The sequence below is a fragment of the Cibotium barometz genome, chromosome 55 (genome assembly GCF_041138505.1).
Source record: "Cibotium barometz isolate CiBa-2024 chromosome 55, ASM4113850v1, whole genome shotgun sequence".
Taxonomy (NCBI): Eukaryota; Viridiplantae; Streptophyta; class Polypodiopsida; order Cyatheales; family Cibotiaceae; genus Cibotium; species Cibotium barometz.
This window is the reverse complement of record NC_141100.1, coordinates 28,099,776-28,119,249: the sequence shown is the minus strand read 5'-3', so window position 1 is coordinate 28,119,249 and position 19,474 is coordinate 28,099,776. Positions and strand designations below refer to the sequence as shown.

The 19,474-nt window shown below is 38.0% G+C and overlaps 1 protein-coding gene across 1 annotated transcript; it reads right to left on the bottom strand.

The window, feature by feature from the left end:
* Positions 1–637: 637 nt before the first annotated feature.
* LOC147607578 (transcription factor MYB16-like) lies at positions 638–1,846 on the bottom strand. The gene is made up of 3 exons (XM_086790471.1): positions 1,717–1,846; positions 1,228–1,357; positions 638–1,027 (listed from the first exon to the last, which is right to left on the bottom strand). The coding sequence occupies exons 1-3, from the start codon at positions 1,844–1,846 to the stop codon at positions 886–888; spliced, it is 402 nt and encodes a 133-aa protein (XP_086646597.1). The 3' UTR covers positions 638–885.
* Between the last annotated feature and the right edge of the window lie 17,628 nt (positions 1,847–19,474).

The window sequence follows — 19,474 nt, the reverse complement described above, 5'->3', positions numbered from 1 at the left end:
CAGCCATCAAGAGCTCACTGTCCCACAGCAAAGTAGAAGGCAGGCTCCCCGCATTTCCCGCATAGTCCTTTTCAAATCCGGCCAATTGTGGCGTGCCATTTGGGAGCAACTGATTGCTATCTGCTTTGCCACGTTGGCCATGCAGCGATGGTGTAGTTTGCTGATGTGTCAGGCTGACGTTCGTGGAAAAGTCCGTTTTGTTGGAATCTTGGGGAAATTCGCACTGCTGGCTTAATGATGAGCTTAGAGAACCATTACCATTATTTATATCACAAGCTCCCGTACACGGATGGATTGTATTTCCCAAAAACAGCTGCTGGCCTGAACTAGAAGGCATCAATGTATTGTTGTTGTCATATGCTATCTCATTCAAGTTTAATCCATCCCCAATAATGAAAAGGGGAAGCTGATCAGAGCAAGAAGGCAATATAGTAGAATGAGATGCTTGCTGATTATGGCCTGCCAGCAGCTGCTCATCATGCTTAATGTTATTTGTATAATTAGCTGCTGCACCTTGATAATCACCGGGCATTTTCATCATCGATATCTGGGTTAAGAGCTGATTAAGGTTGCTGAGGCTGGAGTAGTTCTCACTAAAGCCTGCCGATTTGAGGTAATCTACTGCATCACCGGGCATTTTCATCATCGATATCTGGGTTAAGAGCTGATTGAGGTTGCTGAGGCTGGAGTAGTTTTCACTAAAGCCTGCCGATTTGAGGTAATCTACTGCTAAACGGGCGTCAGCTTCAATTAGGGTACCATTCTTCCATTCGTGTGCCAGGGGAGGGATTGTAGTGGAGACATAATTAGAGAAAAGATCAGTAAAGCAGAGGAGAGCGAACTTGATTAGAGGGCTACTGGAATAATTAGGGTAGCAGCCAGCCGTCATGTGCGGGTTACAGAAGAAGGCCGATGGGCGACTGGATGCACGCCAATTTTCAAGAGACGCTTCTTCAAGTGGGTGTTCCAGTAGTTCTTGATCTCGTTGTCTGTTCGGCCTGGCAAATGAGTAGCTATGGTCGCCCATCTATATCATTTCAACAAACACGGAGACAAAATTAATATAGTAATCCTCATCTTACGTATATCATATAATTAACGTTTCTAAGCTGTAGCTTAGAACAAGATGTATAGTACATAACATAATTAGCCCTATCTCTAGCTTACAACTACAAGCTACAGAGAATATATTCATATAGTTAACCCATGTGTGTTTATATAGCCTACCGGTTTCCAAGATTGGCATGAAGCTGGATGATTGTCTGCTCCTCTTCAGATGAGAAGTTGCCACGCTTTATGCCTGGCCGGAGATAATTTTTCCAACGCAATCGACAACTCTTCCCACAAGCGTATATACAATTACACACGCATTAATAGCGTATATACAATTACACACGCATTAACAGTTTAATTAAATCGAAGCTATAAGGATTTAATTTGTATCATCCATGATCTTGTACTAGTAGTGCATCCATACCAGTGCCTTAAAATGTTGCCCTCGCTCTTTTGACACAGGCAATTAAACTATACGGGGTGCATTTGTTGATCATAACGAGCATAGCATCGTCGTTTAAAAGTAATTAACAGAGGGCACCATTAATTTCGCTCCTCCACCTTGTATTTAACGTATTATATATGTAGACAACACCATGCTGAATTCTGCTTCGTTTAGTTTTCTTTTCTTGTTGAGAATTCTCGCTTAGAATGGATTATTACCGGCTCGCGTAGGGAGACCTCTCCACTTCCCATGGCCTTTGTTTTGCACGTACGTAATGAGCATGTGGTCCTCTTCCGAGGTCCAAGGCCCTTTCTTTAGACCTGGCTCTTCGCAAGAGGCACGCACCATAGCTCGCTTTCTCTCTCTCTCTCTCTCTCGCGTAGAACTCCAAGCGGCTACAACAGATCTAAAAATGCGTGCTAAAGGGCGAGGGACATGGATAGTAATAATAAACCCAATAAAAAGTTCTACACGTGTTACAATGACCATTGTCGACTTCGTCTACAAATTAGGTCGACTTTCCACTCCAAGAAAGCAGCATTATCAACAACAGAATTAATTACTAATTGACTACACATTAGGTCGACTTTCCACTCCAAGAAAGCAGCATTATCAACAACAGAATTAATTACTAATTGACCCAAAGTTGTTTCCTTTCGCTTACTACGTTCAAATCTAAACGTCTCGTGGACAGTGGAGTCTCTTAGACAAACATCAAGTCTTGTTTACTTCCACCCATTACCCATAATGATTAATCTAGATTCTACTGTAACTCGGAACTCCTGATCGAGTGTCCTTCTGAATGCACTCAAGTCACAAGAAGCTCATGGCCTTTAAAGCTTATCATCAAGCCAATGTTGTGGGCTACTAGGATATCCTATATTCTTGTTCCAATCTAGAGAGGACCATTAGTTCCTTGCAAGATTCCTTGATGATGGTAAGGCATCCAAGAGGGACCTTCCTTGGTGCATGAGCAACTAAATGAGGAAACCTCCTCTCAAATCCATGAGCCTACTCAGCAACAAGCATTGGGCATTCTGATTCTGAGCATATACAATTGATATTCTACGTGTTTTCATAGTCCCTTAATATATATTGGTCTCTATTAAGCAGCATACATAACAACTTATTCTTGAAATATATTCATCATGAGCGGATTTAGTTTCTTGTAATTTAAATAGATTTAATCATGTGCTGTTAAGCTTTTGGTACAATGTTCTTCATGCATGTATTTAATTTCTTGTAATTGGTTTGAACTGTAGTTGTATGAATGGTTGAAGCATGTTAAGAATAGATATATTCACTATATAGTTAGAAGTATGCAAGGAGTCATTTCAGTTCAAATAGATTTAATCATGTATTGATGAGTTATTTTTCTAATTTTATATAGTTTAGATCACACAAAGAGGTTGTTAATATCATGTGCATACCATGGATGGAACAAAGGTTGTTATAACCACATCTTCTCATAGAAACTATGTTTGATACCTTAGAAAAGGTTGTAGCCTAGCATTGAGTGCTCTAACTCACCCATTTGTAAGATTAGTCATGACACCTTTCCTTCAGGAAAAAATTAGAATATAAAGGGCCCTCTAAGAACAGCCATGTCATCACTTTGCTAGAAAAAAGAGGCCATTGTGAACCTTATGTATCTTATATTAAAACCTCCACCTAAGCATACCTTTGCAAAGACCTTGAAAAGTAGAATCTAAATCTACCACATCCGAGAAATTTGGAGTTGATATGCTCATGTTATGCCTTCCCCATTGAAAGGTAGATTCCAACAATTATGATATGATACATGGATGTCACAATTGTTGGAATCTACCTTTCAGTGGGGAAGGTATAACTTGAGCATATCAACTGCAAATTTATCAGAGGTGGTAGATTTAGAATAGGGCTTTCCAAAGATATGTCACCTGCGAGGGTTTTGACATAAGATTCATAAGGTTCATCCCATGACCCTCTTTTTTCTAACAAAGTGATTACATAGCTTTTTAGAGGGTCCTTTTCTTAGAGGGTCCTTTTTTAAGGCCAAATTTTACCTAATGAAGTACACCAAATTTTTTTAATGATGTGATGAGGGTTTCATTAAGAGCCTTGGCACAAGACTTTAGAGTCAATGTATATGTATCCTTATTTTTTAGCTCAATGACTTGTACACATCATTTGTTTGTCTCATCTATAGGGGGTCATCTATTCATGTCCTATGTCAATTTGGATTAAACATAAATCTTTTCAAAGAAATTTCACATGCCTTGTGCTCCAAACCTTGTGTTTTAATAGGGAGGCTAAGGTTCCATAATATTTATTTACTATTCATACTTTAGAGGGCTTGAATCAATTTTTGGATCAACCAGCTGTATCTTCATTATCATTAATAATTATATCTACATGGTTGAAAGCTCTTAGATGTGAAAACCATTGGAGATAGATCCATCTCTAACTTTTCAAAGTAAGGTTATATTCAACATTGAAAACTTTTGATGTGGACTTTGATCACATATTGTAATTTGATGCTTTGCTTGGGCTATATCAAAAAACTTTTACTTCAATAACACAATGGATATAATTTTATGTAGGCAAGGTCCCGAATAGCATACCCAAAAGCATGCAAATCATTTACACTAGCACAAAAGCAAATGGGACAACTCCAAATTCATTTTGTACAAAACACTACAAAGACTTCTTATTTCAAGGAAATGAATAAAGTTCTCTTAGAAACTCGATGAAATATGCCATAATAATCTTTAAAAACTATGTTGAAAGAATTTCTATCTTCATTGTTATAAGACTCATAAAGTAGTAATAAATAATATAATTTAGAAGAGCTTTGCCTAAGATTATGGAAGGTGCTCATCGTAAGTAATTATTATTCTTCTCACGGAAGCACGTATAAAGGCAAATTAAGTTTTAACTAAAAAATGCACATTTTTCAAAGATCTAGATTCATAAAAATGTTATCCAAACCTAAAACTTTATCGATAACATCTCTTTTCTAATATCCATATAATTAATTTCTTGAGAAAGACAAACACAACATTGCTAGAATCTCTGATGATTTTGATAACATCTCTTTTCTAATATCCACATGAAGAATTTCTTGAGAAAGACAAACATAACTTTGCTAGAATCTCTATTGATCATCTTAATAAATGACCTTGAGATCCCCACTAGGGTATTGTAGTATGACACATGGATTCTCATTAGGGGTATACTCACATTTGGGATCTACTTGTGTCTAAATGTGTAGCCAAGTATATATCCTCTTCTTTTAGTGTTGAATAGGGTGACATCCCCTTCTTTAGGAATAAAGAGGTTTTTCTCAAGGTGGGTGAATAGATGTGATAGGGTAGGTCGGGAATCACTTAACATATGGACCTCATACTAATGAACATATCAAGAGTAGATACATACAAAATAGAAGATTGATATGTATAAGATTGCTACAAGGTAGGTAGCAATTTTTATTCTCTCTCATGTGGCTATGGATGAATGCGAGATTACTATGTCTGCTTTACGCGATTACATGCCTTACACATGCATGTACCAACGTGATGGGGCAGGCAACGTGGATCATCTAGAGGAGGATGGAGAAGGGGGATGGGGAGAATGGGATTTGGATAAAGAGAGAAAGAGAGAAAGGGAGGACAAAGAAGATGGGTCGCAACAAGGAAGCGGCAACATGATTGGATTTCTGACCAACTAAACGCGCAGCAACATTTGGAGAATCTACATAGGAATAAGGTATGATTAATGTCTCATCTAAACTGCTCAAAAGACAAATTGGTTTGATCTCCATGAGCAGCGAAATATTATTTTTCTCTGGGAAACTGCCTAGCAAAGCTGAGTTGGGGAGATGGCTTCAAGAGGAAGTCTTTCACGACAGAGAAGTATCTCAGCTGTATTACCTAGGAAAAGGGTTTTTCAATGTGTTATTTATCAAAGGAAAGATGGTAGCCGACTTGTTTACAAAAGCCCCACTGTTTATGGGATCAAAGTTGATTCATGCCATGCCTTTTGATCCAACGTTTGACATCAATCGATGTCTCAGAGAATTGTGCCTAGTCTAGGTGGACATAATAGGTCTCCTCTCTGATTGACACCGGCCTTGAAGGATTTTGCTAGTGCACTTGGCCCAATATTGTTTCTACCTAATGATGAAGACAATAGCCATCACTCAAACATAATCTATGTATCATGGAATACAATGGTTGAAACCCTGAAGCTTCTTGAAATGGACTTCGTAGAATTTGGGGCCTACTTTAGGCATCAAAACTTTGGCCATATTGCTAGAAATTGTGGAGTGGGAAGTAACATGAAAGCAAGTGGGGAAGAGAACAAGGAAGAGGGGTTAGCTGATGGAGGGAAAGGGGAAACTTCAAGAGTACAGGTTGATAAAGAGGACAAAGGAAAAGAGAAGATGAGTATGGAAGGAATGGATTTTGAGAATCTTGGTTGGGGACAAATCCAAGGGGAAAATAACCTTAGACACATAAAAGGGGAATCTTGAAACAATCAACTTAGAGTTGGAGGGAGAGGGGTAAAAGCATGAAAGTTTCTGGAAGAGCTCAACCCTCCTATATACTCTAACCCCTTTATCTCTCTGGAGGATGACAATGAAACTTCATCCATGGGGAGATTAAACTAGAAAGTGGATACTTCTTGTTGGAGGGAGCTTCAAAAACAACTACAAAAACAAGAAGAGAAGAGGGACTAGAAGCAGAGATGGTTCTTGCTACTGCTTAAGAATGAATAAGGTAAATAAGTTCCGAGGATGCACTTGGAATGTTAGGTACCTCTAAAATTCTCTCTCTCTCTCTCTCTCTCTCTCTCTCTCTCTCTCTCTCTCTCTCTCTCAGGTTATTGACACATGTACACACCAACACGTATCACGCTTTTGCATGATATTGATAAAAGTTACTTCCATACATGACACATTGAATACAAAATCCATAGAAAACATCAATAAGTGTTCTTGTTAACTAATGACATGGCCATCTCCATGACTCATATTCCATGTGAGGCACCAACACTACTTGAAGTTACATGATTTACTGGTTTGTGTTGGGCCATGGAGGCCCCCCCCAATTCGGATACTGATATGGGTTGGTCATGTTATGTTGTGGTATACCATAAAGATATGGCATCATTATTGTGTGATTTGTAAATTGTTGTAAGAAGTAGAAGACCTTTGTAATGTCTCTTCCTTGTCGAGGGAGATACATAATTAAAATCTTGACATTGTGTTCTTTGTATTGCCATCTCTCTAACTAGTTTCTTGCACACAAATTTATATTATTGAAAGCTTTGTCTAGGAGTCTAAGTATGATATGATGTACATACTATTTGCAAAGAATGGAATATAATATGGGTAGTAATAATTGCTATAAATAATGTTTTAAGATTTTTATTTTAAAAATAATGTCCAGTCAATAAAGCCAAGCACAAATATTACCTCTATAAAAGAGATATAATGATATTGAATGAATTGTTAGTACTCTCATTAGTACTAATAGTATGTGCCAAAATTAGTACTTTTAGGTACACCATAGATTGCTCACACCCCAAGTTTGTGCTAAAAAAACATATTTTTATCTTCTTTAATGGACATGCTATAATAACCAATAATGAATTCAAGAAATAAAAGGATTCAAAAGTTTAAAAATTGACATTTTGTGGTTTAAAAATAGGGTTCTTGTGTGTGTGTGTGTGTGTGTGTGTGTGTGTGTGTGTGTGTGTGTGTGTGTGTGTTTGAGAGTTTGATATAGAGAATAAATGACATGATCATAAAATGATTAATCACAAGCACATTACAAAGAAAAATTAAAAGAACAATATAAAATTTAAAATTTAAAATTTAAAATTGAAACTTTTTTTAACACACTGAAGTAAAATTGGTTAACACTAACCCTAACCCTAATACAAACAATAACATATGAGATATTTGATAATCATTTATTTAAGACCTATCAATTGATTCTCTCTCTCTCTCTATTTGATAATCATTTATTTAAGACCTATCAATTGATTCTCTCTCTCTTTCTCTCTCTGAGACATGCACACATCCCTCTCTATCTCTCTCTCACACCTCTCTCTCTCTCTCTCTCTCTCTCTCTCTCTCTCTCTCTCTCTCTGACACACGCACACATCCCTCTGTATCTCTCTTTCTCACACACACATCTCTCTCTATATCTCTATTATGGAGGCCAAGCTTATTTTCCCCAACAATGAAACATGTGAGATAAGGGTGCCTTTAAGCAATGGCAAAGGCTTTGTGAACAAGGAATATCTTATTCGAAAATGTTTACCCATCATAGTTCAAGGGTTTAGAGCCGGTCACAATCATAGCAGATAAAGAGACACGTGTTGCCGTTGTTCCACTACAAGATATAAATGGCAAGGACCTCTACCTCCTTGATGACCTCATATCTCTTACATATGAGGTATGTGTAAGCTCAAAATCCAATACATCAATTGGTACCTCTAATTATGTGAATATTAAAAGTTCAACAAATTCTGATGATAGTTTGCTATAAAAGACATCTGTATTAAATGCAGTGCCTCTATACACCTAGTTACCTTCACCCTTGAAATCTAAACGCACTGTAAAGTTCTTGCTGAACACATGAGGAAGGAGAACACTTTGACAAAGCTAGTGATACCATAGGTGTTTCAGGTGAATGAGCTTCCTAGATTCTATGATGGGGATGTAATATTTGAGTTTCTCGCTACCATGGGTTCTGGAGCTGACATGGATGACATAGATCATAAAGGACCAGCCAATGAAACTGAATGTTATTTTGTTTTCAATATGTCTACTAAAGGACTAGCCTCAGGTGTTGAACTCGTCAATAGAATGAGGCATTCAGGGAATGGTGATCTAGGAAGAGCTTGGATCCAATTTGACTACACTAGACACATCATGGATTGGGTAACAACGGCTTGTCATGTTTATGTTCCAAGGTAGTAACAATGGCTTGTCGCTAGTAATAACGGATTTTGAAAAAATTAGTTCTTTGTTATTACCTCTTTTAGCATATTTACTTTTAGTTGCAACCCACAGGAACTTCTAACTATTGTAACTTGCGAGAGTACAAAGCAAAATTCATACATGATGGGCAAGCATATCGGAGCAGGTCCAAGTCTTGAAAAGCTAATTAAGAGGGAAAATGTGCATACTCCAAGCCCAGCACAAGTTGTAAGGACAGTAAAGAGTACCACTTCAGGTACACCCATGTACAAAGCCCCAACTCCTTTGGCAGGTGATTGAGAATCAGTCTAACATAAGAGACGACAATGTAATGTAATTGATGTGGATGATGATGCTAGTTATAGACCTGAGTACAACGTGCACGTGAGAGATAGGAATTCTATTGGACGACGTTGGAAAATACAATTTAGAGATGTATGGGATGTGCAAAAATGTTTTGGGGTATCATTTGATTGGAACAATTTCCATGGTGTAATTTTATTTGAGCTTGTATCGTTCTATTGGGATGTATCATTTTATTGGAGTAATTTTATTTTGCTATTGAGAGAGATAGATAAGAGACATAAATAGAGAGAGAGAGAGAGAGAGAGAGAGAGAGAGAGGGAGAGATAAAATGATGTACTACTCACCATATTTGGGGAATTGCTCGCAAAAAAAAAATCCCCCTTAATTTGGGCTCAAGAACTCTAGGTCGGGTAGGGATACAAGCTAGACCCTAATCAAAGGCTTAGCAACTCCTTAGTTTGTACATTGAACCTAGATTGGTGATGCAAAAAAAGTTCCAAAGGTATTTGCTTAGGTTGGAAACTTCTTGAATTTCTTACGACAAGGTGAATATAAGACTATAAGTTTCCAAAAGATTGTGTTTTCCTAAAAGAAATTAAGATTCTTCATATTATTATACTTAGCACTTTATTATGTTTTCCTAAAAGGTATTAACATTAAATATTGCTAGTATTCTTCACATTATTATACTTAGCACTTTCATCTACCATATAGGGGGATCACTACATGACAACCATATGTACACAAGCATTCCAAAGGTGTTATGAATTATGGAATTCTAAATTTAAAGCTAATAAAAGTACCCTCTTTTTTTCCAACGTACAACATCTAAATTCATTTTTTAAGTTTAAAACCCTCTTAGGTATGTAAATCTCCCTCAAACAAAAACTCTCTTTTATTGAACTCATGTGCTATGCTATATATTCTTAAGTGAGTCCCTTAAGCTTCACTAGCTTCTCCACTCAAACTTTACTACTATGAAAGAGGTTTTCTTGGAACTTGTCTTAAGTTTTAGGTAGACTCTTCTCCTTAAGATTGGTTTCTATTCTTAACAACACATTGGGCATGAAGTTTCAAGATCAAATTAAGCTAGACAGTGTTTATAAACACCACCATTTGTGTTATGGACCATTTGTAATTGAGAAGAGACCATCACTATAATTTATAAAAAATGGTAGAGTATAAAGGATGGAATATCATCCACTTCCAAAGCTTAAGATTAATCTTAAGTGGTTGGAAAGCCCAAAATTAATGAGATTAAGACACTCAAAATTCTCAAAATTACTGATATCAACAAATTCTAAGTTCCCAAAAGTATTGGAAAATTTGGACTCAAGGTTCCCAAAAATAATAACAAATTCAAAGTTTACATTGCATCTACTCATCCACATTGTAATGTTACAACACTCATTACCTTATTCTCGGGGGGTCACTCATATAAATATGTATCACGTGGGTTCAACAGAAGGACATTTTAAATATTTAAAACTTACAGAAATATATTTACAGAGGGGATTTATTTATTGTATTTTAAAAAAAATTACAGATTTGAATAGGAAAGGATACATTATATTCACTAAAAAACTCACAGATAAGGGACTTTTTAAATAGGCCTTGAACGCACGTGATATAGAGGATTTACATATAGTGACCCCCCCGAGACCTTATTAAGCCTTCATTTTGTCAACTTTAAGCCCAAACAATTGTGCCAAGTGGGCCAAATTTTGTTAAAGTCTTACCCTCCACTATCCTCAATCTAACACCCTATGTGACCTTGAATCTTGCTACATAACTTGTTAACTCCCCCTCCCTCTAGCTTTAAAGTACAAGCCATTACCACAATTTATAAAAATGGTAAAGTATAAAGGATGGAATATCACCCACTTCCAAAGCTTAAGAGTAATCTTAAATGGTTGGAAAGCCCAAAATTAATGAGATTAAGACATTCAAAATTCCCAAAATTACTGATATCAACAAATTCTAAGTTTCCAAAAGTATTGGAAGATTTGGACTCAAGTGTTGACGGGTGTGTACACCCCCTAGCATTAGTAGCATTAGCTTAGGCTAAATAGATGTGGAATTTGGTTATTAAAAGTGTTGACAGGTGTGTACACCCCCTAGAATTTGAGCATTAGCTTGGGTGTGAACACCCCCTAGCATAAGTAGCATTAGATTAGGCTAAAGAGATGTGGAATTTGGTTATTAAAAGATGTCATATCAAGAAGTGGTTACAAGAGGGCTAGTGGGGAGTTAGGATCTTTTGGAGGTTATGGAAGCCCAATAGTCACATGGGTATCCCAAGAGTCACATGGTTGGATGGCTATATAAGGCCCCTCTTGTATGCAAATTGGATATGATTCTTACACATGATTTTGGCACACATAATATACATGATTCTTGTATACACAATACACAATATATTGTATATGATTCTTGGATATACAAGATGATGGATATGGAATACAATATGATGTTCTTCTTGTATCTTTTATCTTGTTCTTAATCCATTTCACTTACACCATGCTCATGTGTACATGTGTAATCCATGGCTATGTGTGTAGGAGCATGTGTTTCTCCCATGTTAGTAAGGTGATGCTAACACTTGGCCATCATGACGGGACAAGGAGATTTGATCTTCTCCTTGCCTACAAGCTCTTGATTAGAAGTCAAATGCCTAATCCATACACATTTCTTGTTGCAAGAAGAGAGATTAGTATTTATTAGTAGCATGCATGCTTCTTTCTTTATTTTCTAGATTCGATTATGATGTCCATCAAAATCCCATGAGAAGGGAGATTAGCATGAGTATTGGTGAATTTTGAGATTATATTATAAATAATTGGGAGTTTTATTCTTAGTTATCTAAAAGCGTTCACAAAGGGTGTTGATGAAATGTTGATGTTTGGGTTTGCAACAATGAAAGTGGGTTGTTGTTGCCAGTAATTAAGCCTATTTGGTGCTAAATTTGCAGCATATTTGGGTAGTAATTTTCCATCTACTTAGCCCATAATTTTCCCACTAATTATCCATGATTAACCCGTTATGATTATGAAAAAAAAATGATGGGGAAGGAATGTTGATGCTAGTGATTACAACAATCCACAACAATGTGTAGAAACTAACCCTGTCCATCCTCAAGTGAAAGTAGATGCGGATTACTGCTCCTACAGGCGCCACCAGGAAGCTTCTTGTGGAATGGCATCAGCACAACCTGATATATGGAATTGCCTTTGTTACAGTAGTATCACGGTTCAAAGGAAATAAGGTCATCTACTTCTATTACACTTTTGATGGGGATGCATTATTTGATTACTTCAAGAACATAGTGGATGTGCACAAAATTGAGAAAACGGCAAGGGCCCTAAGCTTCAAGGATTTTAATCAAGGACAAGTATGGGTAGCTCTCATCACATTCTTGTATTTGGATGACTAGGCACCGCCCTGCAGGACATCACCACCCTCATGCACTCTTCAAGGGTTTGTCCTTAGATGGTAGAATGTGTTCAGCATGGTTTTATCCTCATATAGGAGCATTTGCTTTATGTCCATGGTGTAATAATTCCAAGAGAACTATGCTGGCAACTACTATCTCCCGCACCTTACTGAGGATGTAGATGTTTATTTGATGTAGCCATATGGGGCCAATGATGCACATGGGCTACTTGATGCTATCCCTCACATAGTTGAGGATGATGATGATGATGTGTTCTTTGATGAATATGTAGCCATGGCCGATGATGCACATGGGCTACTTGATGATGACCCTCATGTCAATGAGGGTGATACACGGGAAATAAACATAAGCAAGAGGTTTTTTATAAAATGAACACTAAAGTTATGATTCCTTAGGCACCTTGGAATAATTCCTTTCCATGCACGGGAAATAAACATAAGCAAGAGGTTTTTTATAAAATGAACACTAAAGTTATGATTCCTTAGGCACCTTGGAATAATGCCTTTCCATGCATGGGAAATACACATAAGCAAGAAGTTTTTTATAAAATGAACACTAAAGTTATGATCAAGCAGCCTTGTGTGTGAACGGCAAGAACCTTGGTATTGCACCAAGCTCTACTTATTGTTGGTAGCACACTTGGTCTTGCACTAGTGTGGTGCACTAGTTGTGGGGGTTTTGATCAAATCAAACAATGAAAATGGGGAGAAAGTGTGAGTTGTGTCACGACAAGAATAACCACGCTAAAAAATATCAATTCTATTTGTGAAAACACTATTATTAAAGAATGAGTTCACGGGAATCCTGCATGCCTAAATCACATAAGAAGGAAAGCCTTTAAAAATCTAAAGAAGCACATTAAAAGAAGCGCAGATATGGCATACGGCATGTTGTTTGGATGATCTAGCTTATTTATGCCTACTTCATGGAGTACATGGAACGCATCTTTCACCTCCGTGGAAACTTGGGGCAGACAACCTGATGAACTTGAATGGTAAGTAATTGGATAATTTAATTACATAAATTGTTGAAGTATTATCTTGAAATATGGTGTCAATGGAAAAATGATATTAATATTGAAAGAATAAATCCTGAGAGGGTCGAAGGAGAAGCTTAGCTAGGATACTAAGTGGGACACCTATATTAAGATCCAGTGAGAAGCCCAGCGAGATCTCGATCGTAATATTAATATTGAAAGAATGAGGTATGAGAGGGCCAGAGGAGATGCTTAGCTGGGATACTACCAAGATGCTTGTAAGACCCAATGAGAAGTCATAATGTCCAAAGGAAGCCCATGGGAGGTCCTTGGGGGGATCACTCATAAATATGTAAGCATAGCACATGGGTTCAACAGAAAGGATTTTTAAAATTCCTTTTTTATGAATTTTTTTACATACAAAAGGGTACCATTTAAAGGGGGTATTCAGAGGTTAAATAGAAGAAGGGTATGTTTTATTCATGAAAAATTCACACATAAGGGATTTTTTAAATAAGCCTTGAACGCACATGATACAGAGGGTTTGCTTATAGTGAACCCCCCAAGGGGAGGTCCTGACCCAATGAGAAGACATGAGGTCCAGAGGCATGAGGTCTGAAGTAAGCCCATGCGAGGTCCCGACTGTGTCACCTGTATGTTCTAAAATGAGGCATGAGGGCCAGAGGAAGAGTCTTGCATTGAGGATACCGAGATGCTTGTAAGACCCAGTGAGAAGGCGTGAGGTCCGGAGGAAAAGCTCACTAAGGTCCCTACCGAGTTGCACGTAAGGAAAAGGAATAACTAAAATATAAACCAAAATGGAAATGTTAAAAGCATAAGAAAATGATGTAATGATTTCTAGAACGCAATTACTTGTTGGATGTTGTAATTTCTAGAATGCATACTTTACTTGTTGGATTTCTAGAACGCAGTTACTTGTTGGATGTTGTAGTTTCTAGAATGCAGCTACTTGTTTGATTTCTAGAACGCAGCTACTTGTTTGATTTCTAGCACTGATTTCTAGAACGCAGTTACTTGTTGGATGTTGTAATTTCTAGAATGCAGCTACTTGTTTGATTTCTAGAACGCAGCTACTTGTTTGATTTCTAGAACGCAGTTACTTGTTGGATGTTGTACTTTCAGGACCCAAGAGAGGACTCACTTTGTGGACTTCTAGAGATAAAGTTAATTTTGTGGACACATGGAGTAAAAGCAGGTGGCTACATCAACATACAAGGTAGCACACTTGAGTGCCCATGGACGAGATTCTTCATCAACATATACCTATGGACTCTTCATCAAATTGGTGGAAATCATCTTCCCACCATCTCCTTGGTCTACCATGAGATTTTGTGGTTCTATATGATATATTGTATAACTTGAAATGGCTTGCATTGTACCTTCTAGTGTACAGATTTTCATGATGTACTTAGCATTGATAGGAGATAGTATACTCCCAACTAAACAAAGAGGAAGAGAGGTGTTGACGAATGTGTACACCCCTAGCATTTTGCCATTAGCTTGGGTGTGTACACCCCCTAGTATTTTGCCATTAGCTAAGGTGTGTACACCCCTTAGCATTTTGGAATTAGCTTGGGTGTGAACACCCCCTAGCATTAGTGGCATTAGCTTAGGCTAAATAGTTGTGGGATTTGGTTATTAAAAGATTTCATATCAAGAAGTGGTTATTACAAGAGGGCTAGTGGGGAGTTAGGATCTTGTGGAGGTTATAGGGATATTCACATGGGTAGCCCAATAGTCACATGGGTAGCCCAATAGTCACATGGGTATCCCAAGAGTCACATGGTTGGATGGCTATATAAAGCCCCTCTTGTATGCAAATTGGACATGATTCTTACACATGATTCTGGCACACACAATATATATGATTCTTTGTATACACAATACACAATATATTGTACATGATTCTTGGATGCACAATACACAGTATATTGTACATGATTCTTGTATACACAATACACAATATATTGTACATGATTCTTGGATACACAAGATGATGGATATGGAATATACTATGATGTTTTGCTTGTATCTTTATCTTGTATCTTGTTCTTGATCCATGTCACTTTCACCATGCTCATGTGTACATGTGTACTCCATGGCTATGTGTGTAGGATCATGTGTTTCTCCCATGTGAGCAAGGTGATGCTAACATCAAGGTTCCCAAAAATAATAACAAATTCAAAGTTTACATTGCATATACTCATCCATATTGCAATGTTACAACACTCATTACCTTATTAAGCCTTCATTTTTTTTCAACTTTAATCCTAAACCATTGTGCCAACCATGGGGAAGCATTGCCTAATCAATAGCAACATTGCCTACAATTAACTTATTTTCAAAGAATTTGTATTTCTGTTATATTACTACCTTAAGGAATCATTACCATGGGAATGGGGTGCGTCTATTTAGCGAGCCAAGAGCACTGAGCACAGAGCAGTGAGTAGAAATAAAGTCCTTGTGAAAGTGAGCAAGTAGGGGCATGGTATGATGTTAAGCCAGCATGTAATGTTAAAGAGAAGAGTGAAACCATAGTGCAACTCTATAATGAACAAAACAAAGAAGACTAAAAAAGTTTAAAAATGACTATTGCCAATAAAGCATTTTCAAATGAATGGTGCGGATATAAAAAATCACTACAAAACTCATACTACTTGGCTCGCTAAAAAGACATTGAATTGGTCATTGAGCTACTAATAGAAACAAACTATTGTTGCAACCACATGGAAACCACAGCGACCAGAGAGCATATAAATCAAGCCATTAAGATGCACACCAATTTTAATAGCCATACCACTGACACAACAATATAATACTCTTTAGAAACCATAACCATAGGATTTAAAAATTTTATAATCCAAATAAAAATTGTCCAACAATCAGCTACATGCTATTGTAAAAAACATTCAGAAGCATAACATCCATCAAAACATTACTTCCATAGTCCCAAAAAAATGATTGTCTCAATTAAAAAAAAGACTATCTCTAATGGCATTTTGATGTAGACATGTGATCCTCATAACTGCAAGAGACACAAAGAAAAGAAAATAAGCTTTATCAATACAAAATTATTCTCTACTAATATATTTATCTTTTCAACATGCATACCTTTGCTGAGTATGGTTCTAACAGGTGATCATAGATCCGCTCATCCTTGTCTAACATTATGACATTGCGATCCATAAATGCTGCCACTAGCCCAAGAGTTCCAGTGCCAGCAAACAAATCCAAAATCGTGTCCCCAGGACGACTGAAGACGGAGACGATGTATTTGCTAAGCCGCTGACCTCTCTGACAACCGCCCCGCCATGGTCTACCCTTTCTCTTCACCAGATCCTCCGATGGCACTCTTGAAAACGCACACAAACCATTAACCATATGCCATAAAGATCACCGAAAATCATTTTAAATTCTATCTTGATTTGAATGCATATACATACATGTCAAAGATAAGATCTTGCCCTACATCAAGATCATCACCTAGTGCCAAATCCCTTAGTTGATCCCCATGCATCACAAAGCTTGTAGCAGGAGATGTTGAGCGAACAAAAACAGCCAATATTAGACAAGTGACCTACAAGCAAAGACACATTGGTTGTTCATGCATTTTCACCTTAAATGGGACAAAGAAGATTTGCACAAATGACAGCCCCAAAGAGAACAACACCAATACCTGGGTAGTAATCATTTGCCCCATCTTCTTCCCAATAGGTGGAGTACACCTCACAACCTGTCTATGATAAATGCCAAACCCAACGCTCTGTGCAACCTGCTCAATGGTCACTCCTTCTTCCATAGTGTAAAGGCATGTAAAGAAGCCTCGATCCGAGAGACAAGAATCAACAACTTTAAAAGTAGAGTCATACATGCCATCCCCAATCTTATTCCAATATGGAACCTTGTTTGCAACACAACCTCCAATGATGATATTTGAGGGGAAGTCTGCAAATATCAACTCCACACAGTAATCGGACCCTCTACTCTTGACATTCCCTACTGTGCAAATAACATTCATGGCATCAAGCACTTGCTTTCCCAATGAGGATGCATCCTCCATGTTCACAAAAGTAGCTGCAAGGTCCTCAATACTGACATTGAAGGCATAAATGGTTCCTATAGACAGGTTTTTGACATTTAACACACATAGTCTTAAGTCAAAACAATCGGATCACAATAGAGATGAGGTAGGAAGCTCACATACCTGGAGCTTGCAATGTCTCGGTTATGATGTCAGTTGGTTGTATCCCACCTGCACTACTATTGGATGTCTGTTGTTGACTCTGCTCCTTATTTGCTTCCATTGCTCGATTCACCTCCAATGCACGATTCACTATTTCCCTCCCTAAATTCACTGGCAATGACTTACGAAAAGAAGCCGATGCAATCGATGTTGCATGTGATGTGGATGTGGCCTCATTATGATCAATTTGCTGGCTACGAAGCTCCAATATAGACTTATGTTGGCGATACAGATCAAGCTCCTCCTCAGGCACATGGTTTCTTTCAAGGTCCAACCACCACGGGCAGAAACGAGACTCTATGCTTGACATGGCCTATTCAATGACAAACATGGGTAAACACAACTCACCCTCAATATGAACATGTTTCTCAATCATGGATTCAAAATGACGAATTCAATCACTTACTCTTCCAAGCTTCAAATCGGCATACATATAAGATTGATTGTCAACACAAAGCCACACACTAGTGAGAGGAGGTAAAATATCCAATTGGTGCTCCTCGATTTCAGAAAGCAACCATCTGCAAGCCAAAGCCCAAATGATAAAACAACACACAGAAAGAAGCATGCATGTTTTTTAACAAGGAATATATGGGTTATGTTGTAGGAAAACCTATAAATGACTCGCCGTGCAGCACTTTGTAGGCCTGGTTGATGGTCAATATCATGGCTAAATTTTATGCCTCCTTTGTGCACTTTGAAAGCCCTTTTGAAGTACTTTCTTCTGCATAGAACAACAAAACATTTGAATCGGCTCTCACCTGGCAACCTGACTCGATCGGCATTTTTAATATCATTTTGGATTCTCAAACCCAGCTCCGTGATCTGAAGCCAGTAGGAGTACATGTGCAGCCATTCCCTAACCTTTGTCTTATCATTTGGCATACCCTCAAGTGATCGCACTGCAGCCTGAGAGTTGTCCAATAGCTTGACAATGTGAGCCTTATCTGTGTCTCTGATGCAAGCAGAACCTATCATATTGAGCTTTTCCTCTATGGCCACATGATTGGTTGACGCGTGCCATGGGAGGGAGAGCACTGCACACCAAAAGGTCTCACCATTGGAGGGATCAGCAATCCTTGCATATTTTGATGTTTTTCCTCTGTAGAGAACTTCTACCTTTCGAGTCACATTCTCCCTAGCAGACTCGGCAAGTGGTCCATTTGATGCCTCATCAATTTTTTGCTCCATCTCGTCCTTGAACAAGAGCCAAGTCATAATCTGGATTGGCAAATGAAGCCAACTAGGCCTTCCTCTAGCAGATGCACTCTGCATCTCTCTCTCAACCCACAGCTTGTCCTCATTGTCCAAATGTGCCATGAGAGTTGTTAGGTCGGACTCTCCCAATCTTCTTAGTTGAAATAGACGATCACCAAATGTGGTTGGCACAAATGCATAATCATGCGTTCTATAAAACAAAGAAAAAATATGTTAATATTCTTGAGTACAAACAACTTACTTGACATAGAAGGAGACTCTGATAACAAATTAACTTACTTGTTCAACCTGAACAATGAAAACAAAAGCTCACCCACATTCCTCCGCTCGAACACATAAAATTTACAGAGAACAGAACAATGCATGGACAAATCCCCTTGAAACCCTGTAATAAAACACAAAATTAGGAAGGACAAAGAAGCATAAGAAACTATAACATCCCAATGAGAACTCACCTGTAGAAATGCAGTCCATCCAAGCATTGTGTCGATTATTACCATCAAGAATATGCACCATTTTTCGGCTCAAGTACGGACCCCAATCAGGGTCAAGTGCAAGAGTTTCCTCAAACTGTTGATTCACAGTCCTCCAATGCTCATCCCAAGATTCCTCCCTCTCTTGTGTCAATGGTGTCTCCTCCCCTTCCAAGTCCATCATTGATACTGTGAAAGCTCCCATGCTCTCAATGTACCCACCTAGTTTTTTGAAGCTTCGAGTAAGAGACTTATCTGTTGAGGGAGAAACCTTTCGGATTGCCTCCGTCTGGATCATCCTACAGAGAGGAA